Here is a 20,006-nt window from a genome sequence, read left to right on the forward strand (position 1 = left end):
TCTTACTTCATACACACACCATAATGATACTTTTATGTTGAAGCACAGTACGATCCATCAAGCAGTGCGGTTTCATAGCTTACCAAAGTCGTACTAAAACAGTTTGATAGATTTTTGAGGGCCGTGTGTAATGTTCTATGTTTTCAATGGAACATTTAAAATGTTGGTGTTGTTTACTTGAGTCATATTGCAGTTTACACGTATCTCTTATGTTTAACTGTCATCATATTGCAGTCTACATGTATCTCTTATGTGTGACTGGTCACACGTATCACTACACCATTTACCAAATAAAATTGCTTATAGGTTGGTCAGCAAAACCAGAATTATTCCGTACATTAGGTGCACCGGGTTATAAGGCGCACTGTCGAGTTTTGAGAAAAAAAATGTATTTTAAGTGCGCTTTATAGTCCGGAAAATCTGTTACACACAAGGCCTGTTACCCCCCAGTAGTGTGTCCCATCTATGTCCGGACAGTGCAAATCATATTGTCTTATTTGTCTTTGTTGAACACACTTATGCACTAAAAAGGTGCAATGGAGTCTTAAGTGTGTACATTGAGACACAGCCCAAGTTGTCATTTATCTTATTCTCTTCTCTTCTCCAACTCTGTACCTTGGTCAGCTGATGAAGAGGCTGCACCTGAAGTCATCCCAGTCGAGCAGCAGGTGCTGGCTTCCGAAGCGGTCAAAGAGTCTGTTGCCACTCCTGCAGAGGGCGCTGTTGAGCCTGTTGATGAGAGTGCAGCACCTGAAGTAGATGCTGGTGAGGTTTCAGAGGTCCTCTCCATTGAGGAGGAAGAGGCTGCTGCAGAAGAGACTGTTGCTTTGGAGGAAGTAGTTGAAGATATACTCGTCACAGATGAGGTGGAGACCCCAACAGAGGCGCCTTCAGCTGAGAGTGCGGGTACATCAGTAGTGGATGAGGCCCTCCCTCTTGGTCTTGCTGCAGACATGTCTGCATGAAGCTTGTGGTGGTTAGACAGAAGTTAGACATACTCACTCCCACCTTTTCAATCCCAGGAAACAGGCTCATGGACCCCAACCGAAGCAATCTGTGTGTTTTGATGAAAACTAGTTTGGAGTCCATCAGTCTAATTCTTTGGAATCTTCCTTCCCATGACCCCCCCCCCCCCCCCTCCCCCCATGACAGGTGTGTGCAGGGCAGGGAAACCATTGTTTCACTTAGTTACTGCTTTTATTTCTTTCCCTTCTTTATTTTTTTTAAAGATTAACCGACTTTTACATTTTGTTTACATGTACTAACTTAATTACTATGTTTTAATTTTTTTTTTAGGTCATTAAAACGATTTTATTTATGTCGCTATAATAATAAAATAAATATAAGAAAAAACTAACCTTTTTCAGAAGACCTCTTTGTCACTTATGACAAACATTTTACAAACCCCGTTTCCATGAGTTGAGAAATTTTGTTAGATGTAAATATAAATGGAATACAATGATTTGCAAATCATTTTCAACCCATATTCAGTTGAATGCATCGCAAAGACAAGATATTTGATTATTTAAACTCATAAACTTTATATTTTTTTGCAAATAATAATTAACTTAGAATTTCATGGCTGCAACATGTGCCAAAGTAGTTGGGAAAGGGCATGTTCACCACTGTGTTACATCACCTTTTCTTTTAACAACACTCAATAAACGTTTGGGAACTGAGGAAACTAATTGTTGAAGCTTTGAAAGTGGAATTCTTTCTCATTCTTGTTTTATGTAGAGCTTCAGTCGTTCAACAGTCCGGGGTCTCCGCTGTCGTATTTTACGCTTCATAATGCGCCACACATTTTCCATGGGAGACAGGTCTGGACTGCAAGCGGGTCAGGAAAGTACCCGCACTCTTTTTTTACGAAGCCACGCTGTTGTAACATGTGGCTTGGCATTGTCTTGCTGAAATAAGCAGGAGCGTCCATGTTAACGTTGCTTGGATGACAACATATGTTGCTCCAAAACCTGTATGGACCATTCAGCATTAATGGTGCCTTCACAGATGTGTAAGTTACCCATGCCTTAGGCACTAATACACCCCCATACCATCACAGATGCTGGCTTTTGAACTTTGCGCCTATAACAATCTGGTTGGTTATTTTCCTCTTTGTTCCGGAGGATACCACGTCTACAGTTTCCAAATATAGTCCATCTTAGATGAGTTCGGGCCCAGCGAAGCCAGCGGCGTTCCTTGGTGTTGTTGATGAATGGGTTTTGCTGTGCATAGCAGAGTTTTAACTTGCACTTACAGATGTAGCAACCAACTGTAGTTACTGACAGTGGTTTTATGAAGTCTTCCTGAGCCCATGTGGTGATATCTTTTACACACTAATGTCGGTTTTTGATGCACTAGCTCCTGAGGGATCAACGGTCCGTAATATCATTGCTTACGTGCAGTGATTTCTCCAGATTCTCTAAACCTTCTGATGATTTTACGGACCTTAGATGGTAAAATCCCTGAATTCCTTGCAATAGCTCGTTGAGACATGTTCTAAAACTGTTCGACAATTTGCTTACAAATTGGTGATCCTGGCCCCATCCTTGTTTGTGAATTACTTAGCATTTCATGGAAGCTGCTTTTATACCCAATCATGGCACCCACCTGTTCCTAATTAACCTGCACACCTGTGGGATGTTCCAAATAAGTGTTTGATGAGCATTTCTCAACTTTATCAGTATTTATTGCCACCTTTCCCAACTTCTTCGTCACATGTTGTTGCCGTCAAATTCTAAAGTTAATGATTATTTGCAAAAAAAAAATGTTTATCAGTTTGAACATCAAATATGTTGTCTTTGTAGCATATTCAACTGAATATTGGTTGAAAATGATTTGCAAATCATTGTATTCCATTTATATTTACATCTAACATAATTTCCCAACTCATATGGAAACGGAGTTTGTAATAACCTAGCAGATTTTAGCCTGTTTCATTAATTCAGTTGCATAGAATATACACGGTACAAGCCAAAAGTTTGCACATACCTTCTCATTCAATGGGTTTTCTTTATTTTCATGACTATTTACATAGTATGTTGTCACTGAAGGCATCAAAACTATGAATAAACACATGTGGAGTTATGTACTTAACAAAAAAAAGGTGAAATAACTGAAAAATAAATGATATTCTAGTTTCTTCAAAATAGCCACCCCTTGCTCTGATTACTGCTTTGCACACTTTTTGCATTCTCTCGATGAGTTTCAAGAGGTAGTCACCTGAAAGGGTTTTCACTTCACAGGTTTCATAGTTGTGATGCCTTCAGAGACAATCTTCAATGTAAATAGCCATGAAAATATAAGAAACGCATTGAAATGAGAAGGTGTGTCCAAACTTTTGGCCTGGACTGTGAGAAATACAAAAAGACGACAACTTGGTAGGGTAATATAAGTGTGGTAAACGTAAGCAACCACTTTTATTTGGGTTATAGGTTTTCTTTTTTGTTGACAAACACTGTTCTCCTTCTGCACAATAAATACTGTAATTGATTACATCCAACCAGTCTGTGCTTGTGCTGAGGTTCAGTTCAGTGGTGAAATTGGGTGTTTTAGGTGGTATTATAGTACCACGTATTGGATGTTTACTGACACTGCACCTTGAAAATTGTCATGCAGTTTCCCCCAGAATGCCTTTGCAAGTTGAGCCGTTGCCATTGTGCTGAGATCTAAGCCAAAGCAGTTAAGTTCATGGAAGCTTTATTTGTCTTTGTTCGACCACGGACCCCAACATGGTGTCAGAAGTGGACGTAATCTGGTGCCTTGAGCCGCAAGTGAGTTGGTGCGATTTGACTAAAGATGCCTGCGCCAGGAAATAGCCATGGCCGCGAACATACTCTGTGGCAATTTCAGTGCGAATTGGGACATCTTCCGAGCAGAACGAGGATTAAGTTTTGGCAACAGGGCTTGTGACCAAGTCCAAGGAGGTCCAGGCGGTAACATTGAGGAGTGTTACGGGAGCGGAGTGTCGACATGTCTCCAAACAAAACTTGACTGACGGAACAGTTCTTTAGACCTGCAAAAAATTTGATATATATGAGCGCTACATATCCTGCAAACAGGATGAAAGTGAGGTTTGTGACTTGACTCACACAGAAAGCTGCTACCTGTTAATACAGTGCGTTACGAGAAGAATTAATCAGAGACAAAATAGTTATCGGCTAATGAGAGCACAAGAAGACGGCTTCTGAAGGAAAAGGACCGTTGAGGCAGATGAGCTCTATGGAGCAGGAGAAATCGCACTTGGACGATGTCAACGCCGTAGGAAAGGAAACATTAGCAAGACAAGCTATCACGTCAGAGAAAATGAGTCCCAGATCACATGACGATCTCTGGCGCAGTGGGGAGAGTGGCCGTGCGCAACCCGAGCGTCCCTGGTTCAATTCCCACCTAGTACCAACCTCGTCACGTCCGTTGTGTCCTGAGCAAGACACTTCACCCTTGCTGGTTGGCGCCTTGCATGGCAGCTCCCTCCATCAGTGTGTGAATGTGTGTGTGAATGGGTAAATGTGGAAGTAGTGTCAAAGCGCTTTGAGTACCTTGAAGGTAGAAAATCGCTATACAAGTACAACCCATGTTGAGAGTCACTCCACAATAAATACTGTGGCACATTACATGAGAGGGGAAAGGAACACTGCCCAGCATTTGGCAAAAAATGTGATGCTTGTGCCACAGCTCATTTTGCAAGAGTGTGCAGAAAGGCCAGGAGAAAAGATGGGAAAAATCCACATATTCGAGGGACTGATTGTTGACAAAGGAAACACAGTGATGGAAATAAACAATGTGTTGGATCATTGGAGCAGTGAGGACAAAAGGCAAAACATGGTTTGTTAATCTTCGGTTATTTGGAAAATTACAGATATGGTAGCTTGATCCGGGAGCTACCTGTAACATCATGAGTCTCAGACAAGAAGAGGCTGGCACCGGGAGAAAATCTAAAACAAAGACCACGAGTTGCCATCACTAGGGATCTTTACTAGGGATTGTGTGGTGCGGGGTTGCAAATATGAGTTTGAAGTTGTGAACTTGTTCACCATGTCAGAAGAGATGGGGCTCATGCACTTCACCATCTCAGAGGATCTCAAAGTGGAGGAGCTCAACACAGAAAACTACAGCCTCACCAAGCCAGCCTACAGAAATACAATCATTACATGATGTCTTCATGAGTCCTGTGGGGGCACTGCCTGGCGAAGTTCACTTTAAGCTGGATCCAGCAGTTCAGCTGGTACAGTCAATGTCCCTGTAGCCATGAAGGACTGTGAAGGTTCAGCTAGACGGATAAAGCGGAAGGCCAAATGACATCCGTCAGTGAGCCCACAGTCTGGATAAGCAACATGGTCATCGTCAAAAGACCAGAAAAGCTTTGCATGTTTACAGCCTCACCATCTCAACCGTCAAGCGATCTTATCACATCATACCCACGCTGGAGCATGTGTTTTACAAGCTGCCTAAAGCCTAAGTTTTCACACTAGTTGATGCAAGAGATGCTTTTCTACAGTGTAAGCTGGATGAAGTCCGTAGACTCACGGCCACCCTTTGGACATCCTGGGCCTGAAAGAGATGATAGAAACTTTTATTTGGTGTGTCAGTGGCTCCACAGGTCTACCAGAGGAAGCAGCATGAGCTGTTGGCAGGGCTTGAAGGTGTGGAGCCTATAGTGGATGATATCCTGTGGTAACAGTGAGGAAGAAGCATGAAACCATAACGCAAATGTGGAGTCTGACATTTATAATGCAGAGCATGCTACTGGCTCTACAGAGCTACAACCTGCGAGTTGTCTATAAACCAGGACTGGAAATGTTTATGAGTGACACTCTGAGCATGGCTGTTGTGCTATATTTGCCTGGAATGCAGATGACTCTGTCATTAAGTAGCCCTTCCCTCAGTTGCAAGTTTTGTGGATTCTATGTAGCATGTTTGTGCTTATTACTAATGAGGTTTTTTTTTTGGTTTCCCTCTGGACCCTTACCCTTTTTTTTTTTAAACTCATCCACCTCCCGCCCCCACAGCGTTTATCTTTTTCAGACCTTTCTAAGGGGTGCTGGAAGTTGACTGAGACGTCAGCCATCTCGGTAATGTACGTCTGCACTTGAATGGGATTGTGCTAAAAACTGGAATTTCCCCTTGGTAAACAAATGAAAAACATGAAGTATACAACATGCAACGAGTATGCTATAGAGCAGCAGAAAGAAACAATGCTGAGCCATGAACTTGCCATACGCCTCTGGCAGATAGTGAGCCTGGATCTATTTCAACAGAGTGGGAAAGACTTTCTGATGTTGGAAGATAATTACTCAGATTAGAGTAATTATCAGTGCAGAGATTACTATAAAACGATGCCAGGCTAAATTTGCCCGGTATTGTCAACAGGACAGGATTATAACTGACAATGGGCCCGAGTTTGCCTGTACTCAGTTCTGCCAGTTTTCTGTGGACTGGGAGTTTGAACATATCACCCCCTCACGAAGGCATCCCAAGGCCAACAGAAAGACAGAGCCTGCTGTTAAAATTGCAAAGAATCTATGCAAGAAAACACTTCGGGAAGGCAAGAACGCCTGGAAAGCAAGTTTAGAGTGGCGAAACACCCCAACGGAGGGAATGGACAGGAGTCCTGCCCAGCGTCTGATAGTATGGCATCTAAAGTCAGCCACAAGGCATTATTGATGTAGTTGACAAACTCCGTCACAGGAAAGTACTTTCTAAAATCATGTATGACAAGACAGCAAATGACTTACCGGAACTGGCTGTGGGCAATGCAGTTTGAATGAAACAACTACTTAGGGTCAGAAAAGGCATCCTGTACTGGGGAGTGTCTGTGCGGAAGTTTGCGCCACGGTCCTATCTGGTGGAGTTGGAGGGCTCTCTCAATTGTCGCAACCGTGTTGATATACGTAGGGCAGAGCCGATATCTTTACAACATGCAATGACTGGTTCAGAAGGGCATGCATTTGAAGGCAATGGGGTTAAGGCTAGGTTAAATGGCTAAGGGTAAGGGGGAATGCATCTTTCCCCCTGTGCCTACTACCTGCGGGTTTGCCAGCAGTCCATATGCCCCTGGCTCTCCACAGACTTCAGAAAGAGCAGCTGTCCCGTTATCATCACCTCATTCCCCTGCTCTCTCGCGTTATGGCCGTCAGATACGGCCTCCTCACAGACTGAATCTATACTGTAAATTCACATGGACAGTAACATAATATGGGAGAGGGGGTGTCTTAAAAGAAGAGTGTGTGTGTGTTTTATTGTCATGCAGATTGAGGTAATGCTACAGTGGCAATGTATAACTATATGTCTGGTTAAGCTCTTGAGTGTTCTAAAATAATCAGTTTTAGGGTCACTTACAGATAGGGGATATGGTATAGGTGGTATTCTAGTACCACCTAGTGGATGTTTACTGACACTGCATCTTGAAAAATGTCATGCCGTTTCCCAGCCTGGCAGTTGCACCGTCGCCATTCTGCTGTGATCTGAAACAAAGCAGTTAAGTTCATATCAGCGAAGTTACATGTGCACCAGTTCATCTTTGTTACACCACAAACCCAAACTGTGGGCGTCCATGTGCTTCCTTTGGTGTTTGTGTCATTTTAATGTCTTCCAGTGACTTGTCTGTACGTACAGTAGTAATTCATTTTACCACCGTAATTGTTTTTGTGAAGGAGCTCTTAAGGATAGGCTAGGCTAAGATAGGATAGCAATTTATTGTCATTGCACCTAAAAAGTACAACCCAATTACATTTTCAGCGCAAACCCATTCAGAAGCAGACATACATACAAAGTGTCAGAACAGGAATGCTAATGGGTTGCCGGGGGAGGAGGATGAATTTAAAAAAAAGTAGATGCCAGACTAGTCTATGTGGGGGGTCTCAGTCTGGGGCCAGGAAAAAACTTCATAGACATGGTAAGCACATATGCATGTTACGACACAGAAACCACAAGACCTGCAACAGGAGGAGAAGGGTGGGGGCATCTAGTGTCTAGGCTGAGGCCCTTCTGGCCCTGCTCCAGCCATCTGTCGCACCTCTGGGGGTTAAGCGGTGGCAAAGGCGTGGAGTGGGTGTCGGGATGTAATGGTAAACGTTATATTGATAAACGGCGGTACAATTCCGGATGGTTAGTAGTACCGTTTAAATGTTTAATTCCTGAAAAAACATTTATTAATGCATTTTAGACAACACTGCTTACTTCCTGGAAATGGCGGCACTGGGGCATGCACACTAGTGTCCATCCATCCATCCATTTCCTACCGCTTATTCCCTTTTCGGGGTCGCGGGGGGCACTGGCGCCTATCTCAGCTACAATCGGGCGGAAGGCGGGGTACACCCTGGACAAGTCGCCACCTCAGCACACTAGACTTGAAATAACATGGCGGAACACAACTATACGGACTTTGCAATGGAGATTTCCCTTCGGAATAAAGAGAGCGAAGCGCTTGGTTTATCTCCATTTTCTTTTGTTTCATTTCCGTGGGGTCCCGGCTCGCGCTTAAGAGTGCACTGCGGTTTTTAGATGGCGACAGGTGTGGACAATATTGGACATTTGTCTCGCACTAAAAGTATACAGCAAAGGAGAAAACTATTTGATTTTATTTTCTCAATACAGCGTCCATCAGCTGCTGTGACTGAGAGTCAATAAGAGGAAACATGCAGCAGGCGATGTTCTTTTTTATAAACTCTTTAGTTTGTTTACTGGGATGCTCACTCGTCCTTTATTTAACTGCAAACTTTATCAGTGTTCATATAACATCAGTAGTAGCTATAATGTTTTGTCATCTCATCGAATTGAACGAAGGCTGTGAAGATTCTGTATTCGATGTGAAAGGTATCACTCCTGTTTATTTTTGTTTACCAACAAAACCATGAATACTATTTTTATCTATATGGCCAAAAAGTGCAGCTACCTCATATGGCCATCAGGTGCCACCTTGCAAAATTCTTACATTTGTTTATCTCTTATGTTCATACAGTGCTATTTTTGCACAATTTTTTAAATTTTTTTTATTTAAATACTCATCTATTTTCTTTGCCATCTTACTTGTTTATAATGATTGCGTTGCTTTCAATTCAATTTCCACTTGAGGTCCGTGAAACAGTGTTCTTATCTACAATACTCTTTCTTCTACAACGGAAATCATTTTGAATGTGTTTTTGTGTTTTTTTTTAAGTAAACGTGGTTAAAAGATTTTTGGAAAATTTTGAGTATATTTAAAAGTACAATGATAATTATGATAACCGTGATCATTTTGGTCACAATAACCGTGTTAAGAAATGTTCATACCGTTACAGCCCTAGATGGGTGTATGTGTACATATTTGGCAGTCTATGGTGTGTGTGTTATGTCTGTAGGCGTGGAGTTAACTCAAAACATTCGCAGCCATATGGTCTCAACAAGCTTTTAACCCTCAGTGTTAATGGGGCGGTTCACAGCTGAATGTGAAGCTTCTGGTATGATGAGACAGAAAACTTTAAATCCAAAGCCAGAAAAGGGCAGACTGCACTCTGCGTGTCTGGAGGGAGAGCTTGCCTCAGGTGAAGAAGTTCAAGTATCTCTAGCTCTTGTACAAATGTAAGGGAAGGCTTAAGTGTGTGAATGGGTGGTTGGGTTCAAGACATTTACTGGTGCATCTACCTTTTTATCTTCAGTAATGTTCATTAGCGTTGTGTGAAGACCGAAAGCGCAAGAGCGCAGATACGAGCAGACAAAACAAGCATCGTATGCAGACAGTTTTTTTTCCTCAATATAATTCTAAGACATGGGATGAGGAGGTTGATCACCCGGGAAGTCGTCAGGGCAGAGCTGCTGCTCCTTCACATCAAGAGGAGCAAATTGATGTGGCTCAGATATCCACCCTCATGCCAAGCCGGGAAGAGGTAGACCGAGGGCATGCACATGCTGACGGGATTATGTCTAGTGTCTCGATGTCCCCCCAGTGGACCTGCAAGAGGTGGCTGGAGATCATGAAGTCTGTGGTTCCCTAGTGAGACAGCTGCCCCTCGTTAAGTGAAAGAAAATGGATAGATGGATTTTTTGACATAAAATGAACTGGATGTGTTTAGAGTCAGAGAAATAGTGATTGTGAGCTCAACAACAACAGCCCCCCTACTGTCAAACTTTCAGGTGGAAACATTCTTGGGGATGTTTCTCCAAAATCCCTCCTGAGATGTTTGTAACCATGCTGACCTTTCTCCACCAAATACTAAGTCACGTTTTGTATTGGGATCAAATACTTATTTTTCTCAATCATCTGTCCATGCATCCATCTTCTTCCGCTTATCCGAGGTGGGGTCGTGGGGGAAGCAGCCTAAGCAGGGAAACCCAGACTTCCCTCTCCCTAGCCATTTCATCCAGCTCCTCTCGGGGGATCCCGAGGCGTTCCCAGGCCAGCCGGGAGTCATAGTCTTCCTAACGTGTCCTGGGTCTTCCCTGTGGCCTCCTACCAGTCTGACGTGCCCGAAACACCTCCCTAAGGAGGCGTTCGGGTCGCATCCTGACCAGATGACCGAACCACCTCATCTGGCTCCTTGATGTAGAGGAACAACGGCTTTACTTTGAGCTCCTCCCGGATGACAGAGCTTCTCACCCTATCTCTAAGGGAGAGCCCCGCCACCCGGCAGAAGAAACTCATTTCGGCTGCTTGTACCCGTCATCTTGTCCTTTTGGTCATAACCCAAAGCTCATGACTATAGGTGGGGATGAGAACGTAGATCGACCGGTAAATTGAGAGCTTTGCCTTCCGGCCAGTTCCTTCTTCACCACAATGGATCAATACTGCGTCCGCGTTACTGAAGACGCCGCACCGATCTCACGATCCACTCTTCCCTCACTCGTGAACAAGACTCCGAGGTACTTGAACTCCTCCACTTGGGGCAAGATTTTTCTCAATCAAAAACAAATTAATCTATAACTTTTGTAAGGAAGTAAGCAACTGTCTTTAAGGACCTCTGAATGACCGTTAAATTAGCAATTTGTGTTGCTATGTTATGTTTCTTTTAAAGTTGTCCACTTTGTGTTCCTCAGAGTCTGTGCCAGATCTTCGTACAGCCGTAACAATTCTCGCTGGCTCTTCAGTTGAAATTGCAGCAGCTTCTGTCGGGGAATCCAGTTTGGTTAGAGCTGTCCGGCAGATAGAAGAAGATAGACCAGGACTGGAGTCTGTGCTGGAAGTGTTAGAGCCTGTAGTCCTTGAGGTAACTAAAGAACACACCCAGGAGTCAGCTGTGGCCACGAAGGAGGAAGAGCCGGTGCCTGCAGAAGGGATTACTGGTGAAGAAAATGCTGGTACAGAAGATAGAGTGGCTGTAGAAGAGATAGAGGAAGCTTCTTACCCAGCTGCTGAAGAAAAGGAGGTTGTACCTTTTTCGGAAGCAGCGGAGAACATGGGACGGAATTATGCTGGGGATCAGACTCTTCAATATGATCTAAAGGAGATCATCACCCATGAAGACACAAGTATCACTCCTGCAGATCCGGTGGATGACTATGAGATGCCTGTGGAAGAGACTGCAGTAGAGGACACGATCGGTGCCGCTGAAGAAAAAGGTGCTCCAGAAACTGAGGTGCTTTCAGTCTCTGAACCAGTACCTACACCAGAGTCTAACTGCCACTACGATCCCCCGGAAAAAGTAATGCATACTGTTGGTTTGCAGTCAGAAAACATTGAGGAAGGTGAAAATAAGACAAATGAAAGCAGGGAGGAAGTTGAAGATAAGACGACTGAAAGCAAGGAGGAAGGTGAAGATATGACGACTGGAAGCACGGAGGAAGGTGAAGATAAGATGACTGAAAGCACGGAGGAAGGTGAAGATATGATGACTGAGAGCAGGAAGGAAGGTGAAGATAAAACAACTGAAAGCAGGGATGAAGGTGAAGATAAGACGACTGAAAGTACGGAGGAAGGTGAAGATAAGACAACTGAAAGCAGGGATGAAGGTGAAGATAAGACTACTGAAAGTGCGGAGGAAGGTGAAGATAAGACAACTGAAAGCAGGGATGAAGGTGAAGATAAGACTACTGAAAGTGCGGAGGAAGGTGAAGATAAGACAACTGAAAGCAGGGATGAAGGTGAAGATAAGACGACTGAAAGTGCAGAGGAAGGTGAAGATAAGACGACTGAAAGTGCAGAGGAAGGTGAAGATAAGACAACTGAAAGCAGGGATGAAGGTGAAGATAAGACAACTGAAAGCGCGGAGGAAGGTGAAGGTAAGACGATTGAAAGCACGGAGGAAGGTGAAGATAAGACAAATGAAAGCAGGGATGAAGGTGAAGATAAGACAAATGGAAGCAGGGAGGAAGGTGAAGATAAGACTGAAACCTGGGAGGAAAGTGAAGATAAGACAACAGAAACCAAGGACAAAAGTGAAGAGAAGGCTGAAACCAGGGAAGAAGATGAAGATAAGACTGACAGCAGTGAGGAAAGGTAAAGATAAGACGACTGAAAGCAGTCAGGAAGTCATCTGTGGAAGTTTAATGTGAGAAAATGCTTTTGTACAGTCACTTTTGGAACACCTACTTTTTTCCACCACCGACTGTATTCTAGTTTTGGGTTTTTTACCATGTTAACAAGTTAACTTGGTTTTACCACATTTTGCAGAAAGGACATTGGCTGTGTCTCAAAGGGACTACTTATGTCAGTAGGCCTGCAATTTAATAAGTACAGTAGAACCTCAACTTACCAGCAGATTGTGTTTCACGACCAAGCTCATAACTCAGAACACTCATATCTTAAAGCATCCCCACCTATTTAATTAATCCATCCATACATCCATTTTTCTACCGCTTGTCCCTTCCGAGGTTGCGGGGCGTGTCGCCACATAATCACATGACCAACCCAGATAGACAGACAACATTCACACTAACATTCACACACTATGGGCAATTTTTGTGTTGCCAATCAACCTACACCCAGATGCATGTTTTTGGCGATGGGAGGAAGCTGGAGTACCCAGAGGGAACCCACGCAGTCACGGGGAGAAAATGCAAACTCCACACAGAAAGATCCCGAGCCCAGGATTGAATCCAGGACAACTCAGGACCTTCGTATTGTGAGGCACATGCACTAACCCCTGTTCCACCGTGCTGCCCCATTAATTCAAATCAATTTGTTCTGATTGCGGTCTTCCAGTCTCATTAAATCCAACATGTACTGCAATCGAAGTTACCAAAGAGGGAAGTCTGATCAGTAAGGCTGAGATAGCGAATAATCACGTTGAAAAAGAGGATTTTTCTCATTATGCTTGCAAACTCTCACAATCAGTGTTGTAGTGGAGAATAGCGCACACTTATCAGGCAATTTGCAGGGAGAGTTAGACCCAGAACTTCTTCAAAAATGCACATTAAGGAGAGCCACAGGTAGAGGAGCACGCCTCAGCAGGAGGAGGACAGTGGCTGGAAGGGTGTGGAAGCGGAAACGCTGCTGAAGGTTTGGTTTCCAATGGTTGGATGACAAAGTTATTTCTATCTCTAGCTTTGAGCTGGCATTTTGAAAGAGAAGTATGTTCGTAATTTGCCGAGACACCTCGTATCTCAAAATACTGGTAAGTTAAGGTACTCACAAGTTAAAGTACCACTGTAGTACTTTTAGTAAATGTACTGCTGTCCCATATCTGTTACTGTTGTTGCCCACTTACCGATCACATTAATTACCTTCTCCTCTACATTCACTACTTTCCATCATTATGAGTTGCTCGTCAGGCACCATTCCTTCAAGTTAGTCCTTTCCCTTCAACTATGTAGCCATGAGCTGAATCTCAATTGGAGGAGCACTGGCTTACTCACATTTAGTGTGTTGAAACCGTCAAGTACCGTATTTTCTGGACCATTGGGCGCACTGGATTATAAGGGGCATTAAAGGGGTCATGTTATGTTTTGTTTTTTTTCTACGTCGAAAACATTTCCTTGTGGTCTACATAACATGTAATGGTGGTTCCTTGGTCAAAATGTTGTATAGATCATGTTTTACAGACCATCTTCAAGCCGCTATCTGACTATCTCTTCGGCGTGCAACGACGGGACTGGAAGAAGTGTCAAAAGATGGAGCTAACTGTTTTAATGACATTCAGACTTTACTTAAACCAATAACAGAGCAGCATCTCCTCATTCGTGGCTCACTAGTGCAACATCAACACCGGAAAAGTGTGGCGTGAAAAACCGTCCGACTGAAATCCTCTAATAACTAAGGTTCCGTGGATGAATTATGTAAACCCACTACAGTTTTTAGCGCTTTGATAGCTAGTCTACTGACAGATTTAAGTTACAACTTTAAACTACTTTATATTAGAAATGGCAACAGCGGAATACGAATGCCACATAAGGAAGAGAAAGGTAGAGAAAAAGAAAAAGCTTATCAACTACGGCGTTGGTACTGACTACAATGGCGGATGCGCGCACATATTCAGTACTTATGCAGATCCCTAATACAGATCAGCAGGTACCAGAAGGAATGAAAAGTTTGTTTTGCATAGTATTGCGAAACAAAACGGCAGATAATGTCTGCTAATAGGTGTCATTTTGCGGTCCTTATACACACACCGTGATTATACTGGTATGTTTAATGCACCGGTAATCCATCAAGCGGTGCGAATTCACAGTTTACCAAAGTCGTACTAAAACATTTTGACATATTTTTGAGCGCCGTGTGTAATTTTCTATATCCTCCATGGAACATTTAAAGTTTTGGTGTCGTTTACTGGCATATCTCTCATGTGTGACTGCCATCTACTAGCCACACTTATCATTATACCTTGTACCAAATAAAATAGCTTTGAGGTCGGTAAGAACAACCAGAATACTTCTGTAGATTAGGCGCATCGGGTTATAAGGCGCACTGTCGATTTTGGAGAAAATGAAAAGATTTTAAGTGCGCCTTATAGTCCGAAAAATACGGTACTGAAGTGAAGAAAAAAAGATAGTAAATATTGACATCCTAATTTCCAGTAATGCACAACAGTAATGGATTGCATTGTCAATATTCACACGATCATGAACTAAGTACACAGAGTACACAGTCTACTTACTTGAAGTATTCCATTTGAGACGCAGACACTGCCATTTTGCCAATATTATTTGACTAAAATATGTATTTTTTTAATGGTTTAAACATGTGATCGATTTTGAATTACAGCATGTTAGAAATAAAAAATGTAAAAAATCATTAGCATAACCAAAATGTGAAATAAAAGGAATATCTGCAATTAATACAAATATCTCAAATAAGTAAGAAGTGAATATATGTTGTGTTTTAGGTTCAAATATACAAACATCTGTTGTTAACTGACAGTTGAGGATGTTACATTAGGTGGTAGAAGCATTGAAACAAGCTAATTAAATGTTTACGCTGACACTTAACACAATTATTTCGATGACTTTGTTTATCAGACTACTTTGGAACCTTATTGATGTATAAAAATAAAGTACCAAAATAAAGACAACGTATTGCTCAGGCATTCGCATATCATTTATATGTTTATTCGTGTCTGACTTTGTTTGTGCATATACATAAACATGCAGTTCTTTCTACAAAAAAGTTTGATTTGATTAATGGAAATACATAAATGCATCACATCAATGGTCATTTTAAAATAATTAATAATATTTTTTTTCTTTAAAAACTGTAAATGCCGTATAAAAAATAAAATATATTACACATATTACGGATAAATAATATCGAAATGTATGACTTAAAAAAATTAAAAAATACAAACAACCCCTGAAGGGACAAGCAGTAGAAAATGGATGAATGGAAGGACAAATGTATATGGTATGATTTATTATTTTTGCAATTATTTATAAATTAAAAAAATACAAATAATTTTTGGGTAAATATTTAATTATACAGAGGCATTTTTCCATTGAGGGCGGCAGACTTTGATGTTATTCATTGTTTTATATTTCTTTTTTAAAAACACTGTAAGGTGTAACAACAATATAAGACGATGAACAATATCAACGTAAAAATATCCATCCATCAATTTTCTACCGCTTGTCCCATTCGGGGTTGTGGGGGGTGCTGGAGTCGCCACCTCATCACAGGGCCAACACAGATAGTTGGAGAACTTTAACACTCACATTCACACGTTTGGACCAATTTAAGTGTTGGCAATTCCAATTTCTGGTATTGAATAAATACAGTAGATCCCTGCTTTTTTCACAAGTTATACACTTTTACACACATTTTGTCAAAGCCTCCTGCTGGCGAGTGAATTCACTTGTGAAGCTGTAGATCAGCGATAGATCAGGGGATTCGGCCCACCAGCATCCAATATCTGGCCCGCGGGAAGTCCCAAGTGAAAGAAAAAAAACCCAAATATAAATATATATATATATATATATATATATATATAGTGGGGCAAGAAAGTATTTAGTCAGCCACTTGTGCAAGTTCTTCCACTTAAAATGATGACAGAGGTCTGTAATTTTCATCATAGGTACACTTCAACTGTGAGAGACAGAATGTGAAAAAAAATCCAGAAAGTCCCATTGTAGGAATTTTAAAGAATGTATTTGTAAATTATGGTGGAAAATTAGTATATTATTAGATTATTGTATAGTATATTATTATATTATTATATGTATACTATAATTCTTGTTTGGTGTGGGTTCACAGTGTGGCGCATATTAGTAAGAGCGATAAAGTTGTTTAAACGGCCATCCTCAGTGTGACCTGTATTGATGTTGAAGAAGTATGCCTTGCAGTCTCTGATGTGTGTCTGCAATAGCCTCATCAGACAGTTCTTTGGGGTGGCAAGCTATTTGTACAAGCAGTAGAGGGCGCTAGCGGTGGTGCCATCGCCCTTAATATTATTCGAGAGAATAATTACTCTGAAATTCGGGAGTCTCCCGGGATAATTGGGAGGGTTGGCAGGTGTGATGCTGTTAAGCGGCATTCATATATACTGTAACTTGCGGGACGCACTAACATTAAATTTTCATATTAAGGTTTGGGCCCCGTGTTTGAGAACCCTGGTTTTATACATAGCACAAAGCAAAAAAAAACTCTGTATGCAGTATTATTTAATTATAAATTTCAAAAGAGTTATGTGTCTCCCATTATTTTCTTTACTTTGTGAAACGGGTCAAAATGGCTCTTTGAGTGGTAAAGGTTGCCGACCCCTGGTATACATACATATACATATACATACACATACATACACAAACATACATATACATCCACTTCCACATACATATACATTCACAAATACATACACATACATAAATACACATATACGTATACATACATATACGTATACATATATGCATTATTATACATATATGTATACATACATATACCATACTTGCCAACCCTTCCGGATTTTCCGGGAGACTCCCAAAATTCAGCGCCTCTCCCGAAAACCTCCCGGGACAAATTTTTTTCCCGAAAATCTCCCGAAATTCACGTGGAGCCGGACGCCACGCCCCCCAACTTTGAGTCAGACCTGACTCAATGTTGTGACCCTCTTAAACAGGACAATACTGCCATGCACTGTACATAAAATAGAATGTAAATATATTCTACATTTGTTCTGAAGCCCACAGTAAAGAGACGTAACTTCATCACGTCACCTGGTTATTGACTCCAACCGAATATATTACACTGTCGACGGGCAAAATGAAGAAATACGCTTGCAAGTTCCAGAACAATTGGAAACAAGAATTGATGGGGAAGGGGTATAATATGTTGCCTGTAAGTTTTGTAGAACAGACTTCTCCATTGAACACGGCGGCCGAACGGATATTCAGCCATGAACGGTCAGCGAAGCATAAAGCGTCTGCAGCGCAGCGTCATTCACAACCCAGTATTATGGCCCACCTCACAAAATGAAGACCCGATGGTGTATCTTATGCTGAGACAAAGATGGCTATGCTGATAGCTGGAAGCAACATCCCGTTCTCATTTGCGGATGTCTACAACAAATCCGTGAAGTTCCCGGATTCGGAGATCGCTCGCCAATACCGTCGGAAATTCAACTATTTCTTTTATTTATATATATATAATGAAATAAATATATACAGCTAGAATTCACTGGAAGTCAAGTATTTCATATATATATATATATATATATATGTATATATATATATATATATATATATTCGAATCAAATCGAAAAAATCAATATATTATCTATATATTATATATATATACACATATATATATATATATATATATATGTCTTGATTGGATTATCCAGATTATCCAGAAACGTGCGAACTCGTTGGGAGTTTCCTCCTCTCCCAGCTTGCTAGCCTCAACCTGAACCTTGGTATTTACCGTGATGACGGACTGGCAGTGTGCCGCGCCTCGCCAAGGAGCAGCGAGAACACCAAGAAGCGCATATGCCAAATCTTCAAAGAAAACGGCCTACGGATCACGATTGAAGCCAACAAGCAAACCGTCAACTTCCTCGACGTCACGTTCAACCTGAGAAATAACAGCTACCAACCATTCACGAAACCCAACACAACACTCCAATACGTGCACCGTGACAGCAACCACCCACCCACCACCACGAAAAGAATACCTACCGGAATTAATAAAAGGCTATCAATGCTGTCATCTAGCAAAGCTGAATTTGACCAAGCAACCCCCCCGTACCAGAAAGCACTTGATGAAAGCAGATACAACTTCACCCTCACCTATGAACCCACTCCAGGAAACCAACCAAAAAAGAGCAGAACACGAAACAACATCATCTGGTACAATCCGCCATTCAGCCAAAACGTCTCAACCAACATCGGCCGCAAGTTCCTCACTCTGATCGACAAACACTTCCCCAAAGGCAACACCCTAAGAAAAATATTCAACAAGAACAACATTAAATTGAGCTACAGCTGTATGAATAACATACAACAAATCATTTCAAACCACAACAAAGCAATTGCAAAAGGACTGCCTACCCCCAGACTAAACGACTCTGAAACCAATAAGGAATGTAACTGTCGCAAGAAACCTGATTGCCCTCTCAACGGAGGGTGCTTACAGACATCAGTCGTTTACCAAGCTAAGGTAATACGCAAGGACATTAACACATCCGACACGTACGTAGGATTAACCGAAGGAGCGTTCAAAACAAGATGGAATAATCACAACGCCTCCTTTAGAAACCAGACTTTGCGGAATTCTACAGAACTCAGCAAACACATTTGGAACCTCAAAGACAATAATGTTGAATATTCAATAACATGGTAAATTCTTGCATCCAGCACACCTTACAACAGTGGTAATAAAAGATGCAACCTATGCTTAAAAGAGAAAATGTTTATTATATATCATCCAGATCTATCATCCCTCAACAAGCGCAGTGAAATCATTTCAACATGCCGCCGCAGACGGAAACACCTCCTAGGTAACACATGAGCCAATCACCACACCCTACGCCTGCCTGTACCCACCCACTCTGTGCTCTATATAAACCATTGTATGTGAATGCTTCCATTAAAATCTCCTGATGATTGAGGGAACCCCTCATGAAACAGTTCTGTAGAAATGAAGTAGTCTTGTGATTTTTCCCACACCTATATATATATACAGTATATATATTTATATATATATATATATATATATATATATATATATATATATATATATATATATATATATATATATATATATACAGTATATATATATATATATATATATATATTAGGGCTGTGAATCTTTGGGTGTCCCATGATTTGATTCAATATCGATTCTTGGGGTCATGATTCGATAATATATCGATTTTTTTCGATTCGATTCGATTCTCGATTCAAAAACGATATTTTTCCGATTCGAAACGATTCTGTATTCATTCAATACATAGTATTTCAGCAGGATCCACCCCAGTCTGCTGACATGCTAGCAGAGTAGTAGATTAAAAAAAAAAAAGCTTTTATAATTGTAAAGGACAATGTTTTATCAACTGATTGCAATAATGTAAATTTGTTTTAACTATTAAACGAACCACAAATATGACTTATTTTATCCTTGTGAAAACATTGGACACTGTGTTGTCAAGCTTATGAGATGCGATGCAAGTGTAAGC

At 41.4% G+C, this 20,006-nt stretch overlaps 1 protein-coding gene across 3 annotated transcripts in view; it reads left to right on the forward strand.

Moving 5' to 3' along the window:
• mgarpb (mitochondria localized glutamic acid rich protein b) overlaps nucleotides 1-18,033 on the forward strand; it is a 40,224-nt gene extending 22,191 nt beyond the window's left edge. For 2 of the 3 annotated variants that reach the window (XM_061880820.1, XM_061880822.1), the window contains exons 4-5: nucleotides 625-906; nucleotides 11,008-18,033. In XM_061880820.1, coding sequence (XP_061736804.1) covers nucleotides 625-906; nucleotides 11,008-12,410 — 1,685 coding nt within the window. In that variant the 3' untranslated portion in view covers nucleotides 12,411-18,033. The remainder of the gene's footprint in view (nucleotides 1-624; nucleotides 907-11,007) is intronic. The other variant, XM_061880821.1, reaches the window with a different exon arrangement.
• The last annotated feature ends 1,973 nt before the right edge of the window (nucleotides 18,034-20,006 follow it).

Source organism: Nerophis ophidion, linkage group LG20, assembly GCF_033978795.1.
Source record: "Nerophis ophidion isolate RoL-2023_Sa linkage group LG20, RoL_Noph_v1.0, whole genome shotgun sequence".
NCBI lineage: Eukaryota > Metazoa > Chordata > Actinopteri > Syngnathiformes > Syngnathidae > Nerophis > Nerophis ophidion.